Raw genomic sequence first — 12,653 nt, forward strand, 5'->3', positions numbered from 1 at the left:
AGGAAGAACTTCACTGAAAAGGTGACACTTGAAACTAACTGAAATCTGAAGGCAAACTGAGATTTGGCAATGGCACAGAGAACAGGGGGAAACTCTTCCAGGCAGAAGAAACAGTATGTGCAAAGGATGGGGCAAGAAAGCATGGCACATCTCGGGGAAAAAACAAACATACCTACAAGTAGTTCAGTGTGGCTATAGCAGAGAAGTAAGGTGGGCAGTGCTGGGGAATGAGGCTAGAGGTCTGCTGGGATTAGATTATGCACGGTAATAAGGAACCTAGCCTTTATCCTGAAGCAATGGAGAGGGAGTCTCCTTCTCTGCACCCTTCCAGCACGTCATGTTGACAGCACTTGATCACCCTTTCCTGTTCTTTGTTCCATGTGAGCTGGCCTTGTTTCCCCAATTAAGTGAGCTACCTGAGGGCAGGGCCCACCAGGCCCACTTTTCTGTTTAATGCAACCTGGTCCAGTGCCATGCTGGGGAAATGCTCGTTGAAGGGATGAGAAGCAGAGCATTAGAAAGTCAGGGCTGGGTCCTTACAAACTGGGCATTGCTGTGGTTCCTCCTGAGCCTCATGGTCATCTTGGTGCAGGGCTCTGGGCTGTGACTCAGCTCCTCCTTGCTCTCCAGGAAGGTCTTGGGTGAGGTTGACTCCACCTTCATGTCCCCGCCTGACTCCTCCTTCACCACTACAGTAGGGGGACACTCGGGCCCTTCCTTATCTGGGAGAGAGAATGGCTCTAAAGTACAAGTCTGAACAGTTAGGGCCCCGCCTCCTCTCCCCAGGTAAGGCCATTCTTCACAATTCCCCAGCCTGTCAGGCCTCACCTTTCTTCCGCAGAGTCTTATCCTTGGCCATGAGGCCTAGGCCCATCATCTTGGGGCCTGCCCCATAGATCTGAAGCTTCTTTAGCTCAGGATTCTTTTCAATGTCTTCCTCTGTGGGTTCCGGCTAGGAGGAAAGAAAGAAATGAATCAAGATTGCAGGTTGCCCCCTCCTAAAAGAACAGCCTGGGCTATATCACATGAGTTCATGTCAGGCCTGAAGCACAGGTCGGCCAAGGCAAGAATTTAGATTGCTTTTTGGAGACTGAGGGTAAGTGAGCTCCCTCTTCATTCCTCTCCTGGAATGGAATTAAGATGGATCTCAGTTTTTCCAACTGTAAAATGAGAATATTAACTCCTATCTCACAGTTACAAGGAGCTTGAGAAAGATATATATAAAGAAATCTAAGTATCTGACACTACCAATAAATGGCAGAGACTAACATGATCTGGTAAATTACATGCTTTGGTGAGCCCAGGGACAGTGTCCATCTTCTTTTCTGCTGTAGCCCCAGTGCCCAGAAGAATGCTGGCACATAAGCTTCTTTCTGAGGCCAGAATATAGGTGTAAGGAGAAAGAGAGTTCTTCCCCTATAAGCAGAGTCAGGAAAGGAACAAGGCAGGCAAGAACAGCAGACACAGGGAAGATATTACACGAAGAGATCAAAACCCAGCTCAGAAGAAAAGCAAGAGTGAAGCCAGAAAGAGGCACACTACTTTTCAGAACTCAGAGAACCGAGAGAAGGGAGAGTGGAACAGGGAAGAGAGTCTTGGTCAGAGGGAGAGGACTCACTTCACCCCTAAAGCTCTGTTAGAAGTAGGGAGGCACTCACATCAGGCTGCAGTCTCTTGGCTCGCCGACCATAGCTGTTGAACTTGGAGGGCTGCACAGACTGTCGAAGGGGGATACTGTGAGGTTTATATTCCTTGTCCTTCTCCTCATTATCAAATGGACGTGTGTTGCACTGCTAGGGATAGGTGAAGGGTAAGGGTCAGGGCATGGGGCCCCAGCCCCCAACAGCAAGGACTTCCCTCTACCTTCCCCACAATGGCAACTAAAGTTGTGGTTTCATCCCCCCTCCCCTGCCAACAGGCCCTGCCTAACTGGTCTTTACCACTGACACCAGCACACACTCTGGGAATTCTTCTCATGATTTTGCTTATACCATCCTAACATCTTATACATGCTTTTGCTTATACCTTCCAAAAATCTCCCCAACAACCAGACTTCATCTCTTTCCAGACCTCTCCAGGTGTCCAGTCCACTCCACTGAACCAGTTCCATTAAGAGCAAGTGTGGAAATCTGCATCTGGCAGAGGAAAGCCTACTCCCACCTTGGCTTGGCATCCTTACCACCAGGTTGGCTCCAGACTGGTACATCTCATAGGGGTAAACGATGCGTTCATAGTGGGAGCGCAGCAGGGAGCCAATGTTTTTGCCTGGTGGGTAGTTGAGGCGCTGGGCCACCCGAGCCCATCGACGGTCCTTGCAGATGGCTTCATAGCCACCTTCCTCCACCACGATCTGTAAGGACAAGCAGGAAGGGACGTGATTTGCTATGTGTAGGTATAGAAAGAACAATGAGGACAACTCCAGCCCCTTACTTCACTGGAGGCTACCCCCTCCTACCTCCACCACTCAGACTCAAACTGTAGCCAAGGGATGCCAAGAAGTTCTGATGACAGCTTGTGTGCTACCAGGCTGTGCCCCTTCCACCGTAGCCTAGAGATCCAATATCCAAACCAAGGTGGCCCCCAGAATACCGAGGATATTAAGGCGTGGGGTGGGGAGGGGTTTGAGAAAAACCTGTTCTTACTTTGCTGAGGCTGTAGAGGTCCAAGATCCGCCGTTCTACATTGGGAATCTTTAAGGAAGAGCCCTGGATTTCCCAGAATTTGGCAATCTGATCCAAGTAGTTCAGTTTCACTCTCGTCTGGGCCTGGAGAAGAAATGGCTCAGAGAGGCTGGCCTCCCCCTCTACCTGACCATCTTCTGGCCTAATCTTAGGGAAGGAGAAGGGATACAGAGCAGCCCACTTCATCTACAGAGCAGCAGGCCTCTCCCAGTGAACTGGATCCTCAACTCTAGGTAGCACCTCACCCACCTCTGTTATCTTTGCCACCTTCCAGTCAACAGGAGAAGCCCAAGGTCCCAAAACAGAGCAGGCTGAGTCACAACAGCCAAAGCTTTACATATATTCTTTCTCAGTCTCCTTGACAGGGCTGTGTGAGTATCATCACCTCTTACAGAGCCTCTGCTTCCTCAAGTCACACAGCAGGTACCAAGAAATCTGAGTGTCAAATAAGTTTTTGCTCTTCTTCTGCTAATAATCTGCTGTATGGTCTTGAGTAAATCACTTCTACTCTCTGGACCCCTGTTTTCTGATTAGGAGGGAAATAAAATAACTGCCCAGTCCACTCACCCCAGAAGAGTAGACTTATGAGAAGAACAGTGAATACCCTCTGGAAACTACAGAATTATATCTAAACTCTAGGCATGTTTCAGAGAATGATGCCTCCAAAAGAGAACATTCACCTCTTCACATGCACCATGAAATTTGTTCCATGGTGGCCAAAGGGTGAGAGTGCATGCTAAAGACAAAATGGCCTAAAGAACTGAGATGGTGTACCAAAGCAGCACTGGCACCCAACCTAATCAGGACCCAATGTGGGCAAAAGATCCTAGGAACAAGGCATTTGCCATGCGTTCCTGAAATCTGTGATCCAAGAAGGGCACCCCAAGTCTATAACTACCTCACCCTAGTCAGAGGGCCTAGTTTTAGGGAGAACTAGGTTAAGTCCTTACCATTCATTACCTTGCTCTGATCCCATTAGGCGGAAATAGGGACAGTTCTTTCATAGATGAGGAAAAGTAAAGTTTATCCACAGAAAGGAATATCCTATGGCTCCCTTGCTATGAGAATCCCTAAGGGGCCAGGAACCCTAACCCTTCCACTTCAACCCCTTAGCTTTCCAACCTTGGCCTCATGCCTGCCCCCCTCCCCCACATTAGCCAGCTCTCTCTCTAGAAAACCTGCCCCTGTCCTACGGTAGGCTACACCTTGCCCTACCTATACAACAACAGACCTGGTCAGATCCATTTCTCTAAGGAACTTGTATCACATACAAAAGATGATTTTTGCCCTAACCAGAAGAGTACCTAGACTGACTCTAAAACAGTGATTCTCATTAAGTGGCAATTTTGCCTTCCAGAGGACATTTAAGTAATGTCTAGAGACATGCTTTGGTTGCCATACCTGGGAGAGGGTAATATGTTCTAGTATCTAATGGGCTGACAAGACATCCTACAGGGATGACAGACATCCTACAATGCACAGGACAGCCCTCCATGACAATAAATTACCTGGCCCAAATTGTCAATAGTGCCAAGGCTGAGGATCTGCAGTCTAGAAGACAAGTAACCTTTCAGGTTACGGGTATCTGGTTGGGCCTAATAGTCAGCCCCATACCCTTAGACACCTATTAAGGCTTGAAAATACATAAAAATGAGGGAGAGGAGTATAGCATACTTCTAATCTACATCTTCCAAGGGAAACTCCAGGATTTTACTTGGAACTGGCTTAAGGGCATCTACTCTCATTGCTCTAGGGCATTCTCAAGTCTTTCATGGAGAACCTCACCTTATCCATGTGAAGGGTCTAGATTTCCTGTACAGAACAAAAGGGAGAGGGAAAAGCCTACTTGCCTGACCTTCTGTCCATTGTAACCATTCCAGCTTCCACAGAGACCAGTTCTTTTGTTGTTCCTGCCCATCCACCTCACCTCCCACCTTACCAAGCACCATGGAAGGAAGGTAGGAAGCACAGGGCTGTAGATGGATTGGACAGATGAGGATATATTCAGCTGGCCAAGCAAGAAAGGGTCTCAGTTAGCCCCATATTTCTCTTTTGCTGACCTAAGTAGGGTGGGTTGGTTGACAGGGGAGTTTCAGAAGTACCAAATGTTTGTGGGAAAAGCACAATCCCCAACCTTGGGGTTATCAGATCTGGGAGACTAAAAGCCCTTGCTCTGGTTTATATTCAGAGCTCTAAAGCTTCTCCATGCCCTCCAGGCAACTTCACAGAAGATAGAATAAAGGCCTAGTTAGGTAAAGTACCTCAGCCAGAGAAGGTAGGAGGGAAGCAGGATCAGAGCTCAGGTATCCATTCTCCCAACCCCACCACCAGCTGTTGGTCTTCTTACCTCTAGTTCATTCAGCCTCTGGATTCGGGGAGTAAACCTGAAGTTGTCCACTTCAACAGCAAAGGGTGGCTGCCAGTCCTGAGTGGGTAAGGAGGAGAAAGGGAGTTGGGTTATTCCAGCATAGTGCAAGACCAGTCTGGGCACCAAAAGCAACTCAGCACCCCATTCACGGCTTCCCAGACCTCTAGCCACCCCAGAACTTTTAACCTGGCAAACACCCAACCCATACAAACACTACTCACAACAGAGCTTTAGAACTGCCTCAAGTCCATACTCGACATCCCATGCATATACCCTGGGAAATGTCTCCTGATTCCCTCCCAACAGTACAGTGGTACAATTTTAAGAAAAAGAAAAATGAGGTCCAAAACAGCTGACTTCAAACTCTCCCTATGCACATATCCCTTAGGCATGTGCTGTACTGGAAAGCATACAGGATCTGAAGTCAGAAGACGTGGGTTCACATTTTAGCTCTACTACTTAATAGTTACGGGATTTTTACCTTTCTGAATCTGTTTCCTTAACTGTAAGGTGGCAATATGAACTCTTGCCCTGGTTTCCTCATAAGACTGATATGAAAAATTAAACTGGTTTTCTTTTCAAAGGAATCATCATTAGGACTTGATATCTAAGAGTGACCTCACTACCCAATACATATGCAGAGTAGCTCAGCTCCAATTTGGGCTATTTCAAGGTTTGGGCCTTTAATGTTTGTTCTCTCAGTGAGATAGACACTGCAGGGAAGAGCAAGGAGCAAGAATTTGCAATACTCACCTGGTCTGGCTTCCTATGTGTCCTCTCTCAAACACCTGCCCAGTACCAGGAAGAGACAGGGGAAGAAGTAGGAAGGAGGGAGGGGTGTCCTAAGTGCTGAAATGTACCACTGACTGTGGTAGCAAAGATTGGGAGGATTTGGGGAGGAGGAGAGAAGTTAGGAAAGATAACAAAAGTAGAGGAGACTGATCTGCCAAGTTGGAGCTTGTTGTGTCCTGCCCAAAGGGCAGCTGAGAAGAACCTCCTCCCCATGCTCCTTCCTCCCTCCACCCTCCCAGGAGTCCTTCTTAGAACCCTGCCTCCTGCTGGGATGGTGAAAAGAACCTGGAGTAACCTAGACCAGTGCCTTCATTTAACCAATGGGGAAAATGAGGCCCAGAAAAGAAATGTGATTTCTCCAAAATAACATGCTGAGTTACTGGTAAAGCCAAGACCAGAACCCCTGTCTTCTGACCTCTGGTCCAAGGCTCTTTACACTACACCAGGATACCAGTATTCACCCACACATGCATACACATGGGAAAGGGGAGGGGCAGTTAAAGAGAAGAAAAAGCTGCTGGCCTCTTCTGTACACACACTTTTAGAAAAGGGGCCACAGGACTCATACTTACATGCATACATAATCCCCAAGCCCACCCCCTGCAAAGCAGGTAGCAAACACATGGGACTCAATGAAGTAGGGGCAAAAACAAACAAAACTAACAACAAAAAAACTCAAACTAAAAAGATATGGCTCAAGTCCAGACAGGCTCCCCATGCTCCCTTGCCTCCCATCAGTAGGGCATTCCCCTCAGCGCAGGTAACCCAGGTAGGAAGGTGCTCAAACCCAGAACTCCAGGCACCCTTCTTTCCTCCTAAATCAAGTTCGAGATAAGAATAAGTGCAACATCAAGCAACCTGACAATGGCAGAACTGAAATCCTAGAGCAAAAGCTGTACATACAACAGATAGCTGAGGAAGGTTCAGTGGTCTCCCCTGCCTGGCTCTCCCTGGGACCTACAAGCTCCCTCATCCTGCCTTCAGTCCCATATTCTCATGTGTCAAATACTCAGTATGTCAGTACTGGCAGGATGGTGATAAAATGGTTGGCCACCTGAAGCAAGGCCCTTCCCAGCTCCCCTGGGTATACTCCAGAATACCAACACTCTCCTTGCACTCATCTTCTTCAAGAGTGGCAGCCACTCGCCTAGCAACTCAGAATCCAAATTACCCTTCCCCTGCCCTTCCTTAGGCAAACCTCCAGTTTCCAAGCACCCACCCCTACAAACGTTCCAACTCTGGGCCCAAGCACCACTTGGGTGAGTGCTTTAAATTCCAGCCAGAAGTCCCGCTAGGAGAGACTTCTAAAGGAGGCCTAGGAGCAGCTCTACAGGAGGGGAAAACCGAACAAAACCAGAGAGAGCCAGATCTCCTGGGTTAGAGGGAAGTACAGTATTGGGGTAGGGAAGAGAAGCCTAACAAAGGAAGGCCCCCTGCAGGACACACACACACACACACACACACACACACATGACATGTCACCATGTCACATTTCCTACTCCTGGTGTCCCAAGGAAGGGTAACAATACCTGCACAACGCCAGTCTGCCCTGAGAAGTCCAAGACAGAAAAACAGGATAGAAAATTCAAGGCTCAACTACCCCTTATGTCAGATATGCCTCTTTCCCACAGGCCTGCCAAGTCACTTCAGGGAATACCTCCCTGAGGCTGCCCAGGACTCCAGCTTCTCCTTTCTGTTGGCCTTTCTGACCTCTCACTACCCACTGCCACTCCCCCACCATGGACAAGGATACCTCAGAGATATGTGGCCAGGCTCCAATAAGGAAGAAATCAGCTTACCCAACACCTCCCAAAGGATCCATTTGAAACCAGCCTAGATCTATGGCTGAGCACCAGAAAGCACCAAGTTAAATAAGGAGGCCTGTGATGCCCTCCTCAGGTGGCAGCGAGGTTTCTCATTTGGTTTCAGCCAGGAGACACCCGTTCAAAAACACCCAAACTCAATTCCTGCCCTTTGAATCCCAAGTGGTGACTGAACAACATATATCATCATTTCCCTTTGATGCTAGCAAGGTGGCAGCGTATCCTAGCGCTTGGGGGACTTCTCCTGGCCTGAAGCCAGGCCTAGGAGTAAAGATACACCGCCCTTTGTCGCTGACCTCTGGGAATCAAGGGTTCCAAAGGAGGCATACTTCCATCCATCCAACCATTCTGTTTCTGAGGGTTCAAGAATATCCTATCATCTGGCACCTCCTACATCCCGGGGCAGATCAGAGGAGAAATCTTCTAAGAAGGACTCATACTCCACCCCAAGCTGACTGGTCCAAGACTCTCTATAGAAGTCAAGCCTGGGTAGTGATGGGCAGAAAAGGCCCAGATATTGCCTTCAACTAGGAAAAGAGGACAATGCGCTGAACCCATCTCAGGGGAGCCAGACAGAGCATTCCCTGTGAGACTGATTTCCTGACTGGTCTACCAGCCCAGAATATTATCATAAATGTATTGGCCTGGCAGGCTATGAGTAAATATGAGTCAACCCACATAGAAGCAAACCAATGACCACATCAAACACTTTCGCAGTCACAATAATTACCACTTACCTAGTGCCTACTACACACAGACGCTACCTAGTTTAATCCAGTTCTCGAAAGAACCATTCATGGACCCCATTTCACAGGCTCAGAGAAATCACGTTACTTGACCAAGGTCACACAGCTGGTAAACTGCAGAGTGGAGTTCTGAAGGTTTAACTCCCTTCAGAGCTGTGATCTTTCCATTACACCACACTGCGTGCCTTAAGAGAAGGGATGCCAGTAAATGGGAAAAAAGACCTTTAGAGCAGCCTTGACCTAGGTGGTTCGGGGTAACCAAGAGATGTTTGGAGTGCCTCTCTGTGAACTCTCCCCGGGGCCACCAGGCATCCCTTTCTTGAATCTTACTAAGAGTGATTCTGAAGGGCGGAGTGGGAGTGGGTCTCCGACTTAGGGCCACCACGAAAGACCCCTTGCCCCCAGCACCCTTTCTCCGACCCGCGCCGCATCCACAACAGTGCCAGCCACCCCATCTCCCCACACCTCGAGCTGCCCTCTGATCTGGACCTCTCCGCCCGCTACCCTAGTTCTTCATCCCCGGCGACCACCGGCCCAGGGCCTTACCGCGGGTGGGCGGATCTTGCAAATGCCCGACTTCTCGGCGATGGGCCTGATTTTCGCAATGTAGCCAAGAGGGTCTCGGAACTCCGCCCAGCTAGGCTCGAACACCGGGCACTCCGGCGGCGGTAGGAAGTCGTCAGACCCCGGCTCCATGGTGCGCCCTAGGACTGGAGGGCTCGGACCGCCCTTAAGGACTCATGGCGGACGCCGCTGTACGAAGCCGAGGCACTGCCCGGAGACTAGGCCCTAAGCGGGGCGGCCGCCGCCCGCCGAGGGCCCAGGGGACGTGTAGCTGCCGCGCTCTGAGAGGCTCAGGCTGACACTACTCTATCGCCTCTTCGCTCCGCTCCGTTCGTTCCAAGCTCGGCCGCTGCCTCCCAACTACCGCAGCCTTCACCACCACAGTTACCTCCCAACCGCCGCGGCCTTTAGTGCCGCCGCCGCCATCTTGGTTTCTCACCGTCTCCCCCCCTCCCTTCACCACAACAAACCGGATCCCTCCGCGGGATGTCCCTCTGAGCCTCGTATGCCTTGCGTGAGGCCAAGCCCTAGGAAGCCATCATCCCGTGGGGACTGAGCTGAATCGGCAGGCGTGGATCCCCTTATCAGGAAGCGGGAACTTAAAACTGCTTCCCAGACTGAGAGCAAATAGTCCGCCTCAGCGGCGGAGGAACAAAGTTGAAATTAGCAAACCGATCCCTCTTTCCGGACGGACCGGCGGTGCACGTTTAAAGGCCAGTGCTGCGCATGCGCGTTACGGAGGGAGACCGGAAGAGGAGTTGGCGTTGGTGGGTGGTGGGTCTGAACTGGCACCCACTCGATGACCTCAACTCTGGCGCGAGCCCCGCCCCAACATGCTCTCCTCCCGGGTCTTTCCGGTGTGGGCCACAGAAGGCGGCTTCGAGTCCGTGATTGCAAGGGACCTTTCTGCAGGCCCGTAGATTACGAGAGACATACATAGCTCCCAGGTCTAGGTTTTGACACCTCTGGGGCTTTGAAAAAAGGAAGCCGGGATGCTGCTCCCTTCTCGAGGATTGCGGATTTTTAGAACCCTGGGCCCCAAGGAGAGGAAGGAAATATTTATTTTGTCCAAGTTTTCGTGTAGAGGCCTCTCAGAGATGGGGCTTCCATCCTTAACTCCAAAGAGTTATTGTCAGTCAGCATTTTAATGAACACTTTTATCGTGTCCTTATTTGTGGCATGTGGGCTTCCCTTGTGACTCAACTGGTAAAGAACCCGCCTACAATGCGGGAGACTTGGGTTTGATCCCTGGGTTAGGAAGATCCCCTGGAGAAGGGAAAGGATACCCACTCCAGTATTCTGGCCTAGAGAATTTCATGGATTGTATAGTCCATGGGGTCGCAAAGAGTCGGACTCGACTGAGTGACTTCCACTTTCATTTGTGGCATGTACCCCTACAAAATAAGCCTGAGAGTATATATATTTTAACTATCGGATTTTAACAACAGCATATATATCACCTACCAGTGCCCACCATTTGAAGTACCTACTCTGTGCCCACTTGTGGCCTACAGTGTACTTATGTATTTGTGTGCATGGATTGTATTTATTGTGTATAGCCCCCTCCTTATATTTGAGTATCTACCATGTGTACCTCTGCTCCTATTGTGTGCATGTTTGTAAGCAGTTTCTGAATAGGTGTATTGCAACTGCTTTGACTATCAAACCAATACTTTGCCCATAGATCAGGCATCTACTGCATTTGAGGAGCTCTAAGTTACTCATCAGTTGTGGGCCTAACGCATAAATAGTTCAAAAACCTACTGTGCACATTTTAGAATACTTCTCTACATGCTGATTGGGCTTACCTGATAGCTCAGTTGGTAAAGAATCCGCCTGCAATGAAGGACACCCTGGTTGGATTCCTGGTTGGGAAGATCCCCTGAAGAAGGGATAGGCTACCCACTCCAGTATTCTTGGGCTTCCCTGGTGGCTCAGCTGGTAAAGAATCCCCCTGTAGTGTGGGAGACCTGGGTTCGGATCCCTGGGTTGGGAAGATCCCCTGGAGAAGGGAAAGGCTACCCACTCTTGTATTGGGCCTGGAGAATTCCATGGTCCATGGGGTTGCAAAGAGTGGGACATGACTGAGCAACTTTCACTTTCACCACATGCTGCTTAAGTGCTTGTTTTGTGTTCCTCCATCAGACTGTGAATTCCTTAAGGGTAGGAACCTTGTGATCTTACACATCCTTAGCACCTGGCATGGTAAGCAGTAAATAAATGCTGAGTAAACAGAAAAATGAATGTATATTTTTGAGCAGCCTTAATATATATTCACTAAAAATAATATATACTCTTGGCAAACATATCCTGGATATATTAAGCATCTGCTGTAAGCTTGAGTATGTTTGAAGGGGATGGAGAGTGTCATTCCTTCAGTTAACAGTTTCTAATCACATACCTGGAGAAGGTAATGGCACCCCACTCCAGTAGTGTTGCCTGGAAAATCCCATGGATGGAGGAGCCTGGTAGGCTGCAGTCCATGGGTTCGCTAAGAGTCGGACACGACTGAGCGACTTCACTTTCACTTTTCCTTTCATGCATTGGAGAAGGAAATGGCAGCCCACTCCAGTGTTCTTGCCTGGAGAATCCCAGGGACAGGGGAGCCTGATGGGCTGCCATCTATGGGGCTGCACAGAGTCAGACACGACTGAAGTGACTTAGCAGCAGCAGCAGCAGCAATCACATACCATGTCCCAGTTAAGTATATTCATTCTGCCTGCTGAGCTAAGGGCATCCTCTCTAAGGGAGTGGGGAACACTGGTAGGAACTCACACCATGTAGTCAGAGAGGCCTGACTTCTAGTCCCACCAGCTCTGCCATTTTCTAGTTATGTGGCCTTAGGTAAGTCCCAGGTTCTGAAACTGAGTGATGTTGTATGGTGATGATAATACCTACCTTGAAGGATTGTTGTATACTACCTAGCATATAGAAGGCCTTCAGTATCTGTTAACTGTTATTTTCACTCCTGAGAGTCAACAAACAGTATGTCAAAACTCATTAAGAATCTCCTTTGTGCCAGGCACTGTGCCTAGTGATTTCAGATTTTTTATCACTTGAACCCTTAGATTGCCTTGAATGCTTGGAATCTTTATCCCCTACTTGCCTTGTGAGGAAACTTGTCCCAAGTAATACATATAGTAAGTGACATCTCCTTTCTAGCTTTCTAGGTATCAGGGAAACCTCAACCCTTCTCCACCAGAAACACAGGTGAGTGACCCAGCTAGACAACTGTATGGACAGGAAACAAAGCTAGGCAAGGTAATGCTAATAACAGTTAAAAAAAAAATCACTAGTCTCTCACATGTGTAAGCATTTAACAGCCCACATAGCTCTTTCATACCAATTACTTCCCTTAATCTTTGCAACAGTCTTGGGAAAGATGTAGATCAATTTACCCAACCTGTAGATGAGGAACCAAGTTCCAGACAGATTAAACAACTTGCCCATTGTTACACAGGAAGTTGCTGACTCTTGGTCAAATGTTCTTGTCATTTGCTCCCACCATAGTAGAACTAGGCAGGAGAAGGTGATGAGAGCAAAGAAGATAAAAGAATATGCCAAATCCTAGGTTGAAAGAAGTTCGGCCTTTCTATCTTGAGGCTGCTCAGTGAAGGGCAAAGAGCACAAATTAGGAGTCAGGTGACCAGGTTTGGGGTCTCAGCACAGCCTACCCTTC

At 48.9% G+C, this 12,653-nt stretch overlaps 1 protein-coding gene across 7 annotated transcripts in view; it reads right to left on the reverse strand.

Annotated features, from left to right (window-relative positions):
* Positions 1 to 9,654, reverse strand: part of KDM5C (lysine demethylase 5C) — a 31,277-nt gene extending 21,623 nt beyond the window's left edge. Inside the window, exons 1-7 of one of the 7 annotated variants that reach the window (XM_043458095.1) lie at positions 8,957 to 9,654; positions 5,029 to 5,106; positions 2,643 to 2,765; positions 2,180 to 2,350; positions 1,659 to 1,793; positions 829 to 952; positions 541 to 722 (exon numbers count right to left, since the gene is read on the reverse strand). In XM_043458095.1, the coding sequence (XP_043314030.1) occupies positions 541 to 722; positions 829 to 952; positions 1,659 to 1,793; positions 2,180 to 2,350; positions 2,643 to 2,765; positions 5,029 to 5,106; positions 8,957 to 9,106 (963 nt within the window). In that variant the 5' untranslated portion in view covers positions 9,107 to 9,654. The remainder of the gene's footprint in view (positions 1 to 540; positions 723 to 828; positions 953 to 1,658; positions 1,794 to 2,179; positions 2,351 to 2,642; positions 2,766 to 5,028; positions 5,107 to 8,956) is intronic. The other 6 variants (XM_043458089.1, XM_043458091.1, XM_043458088.1 and 3 more) reach the window with 6 other exon arrangements.
* Positions 9,655 to 12,653: the final 2,999 nt, after the last annotated feature.

Source organism: Cervus canadensis, chromosome X, assembly GCF_019320065.1.
Source record: "Cervus canadensis isolate Bull #8, Minnesota chromosome X, ASM1932006v1, whole genome shotgun sequence".
Taxonomy (NCBI): domain Eukaryota; kingdom Metazoa; phylum Chordata; class Mammalia; order Artiodactyla; family Cervidae; genus Cervus; species Cervus canadensis.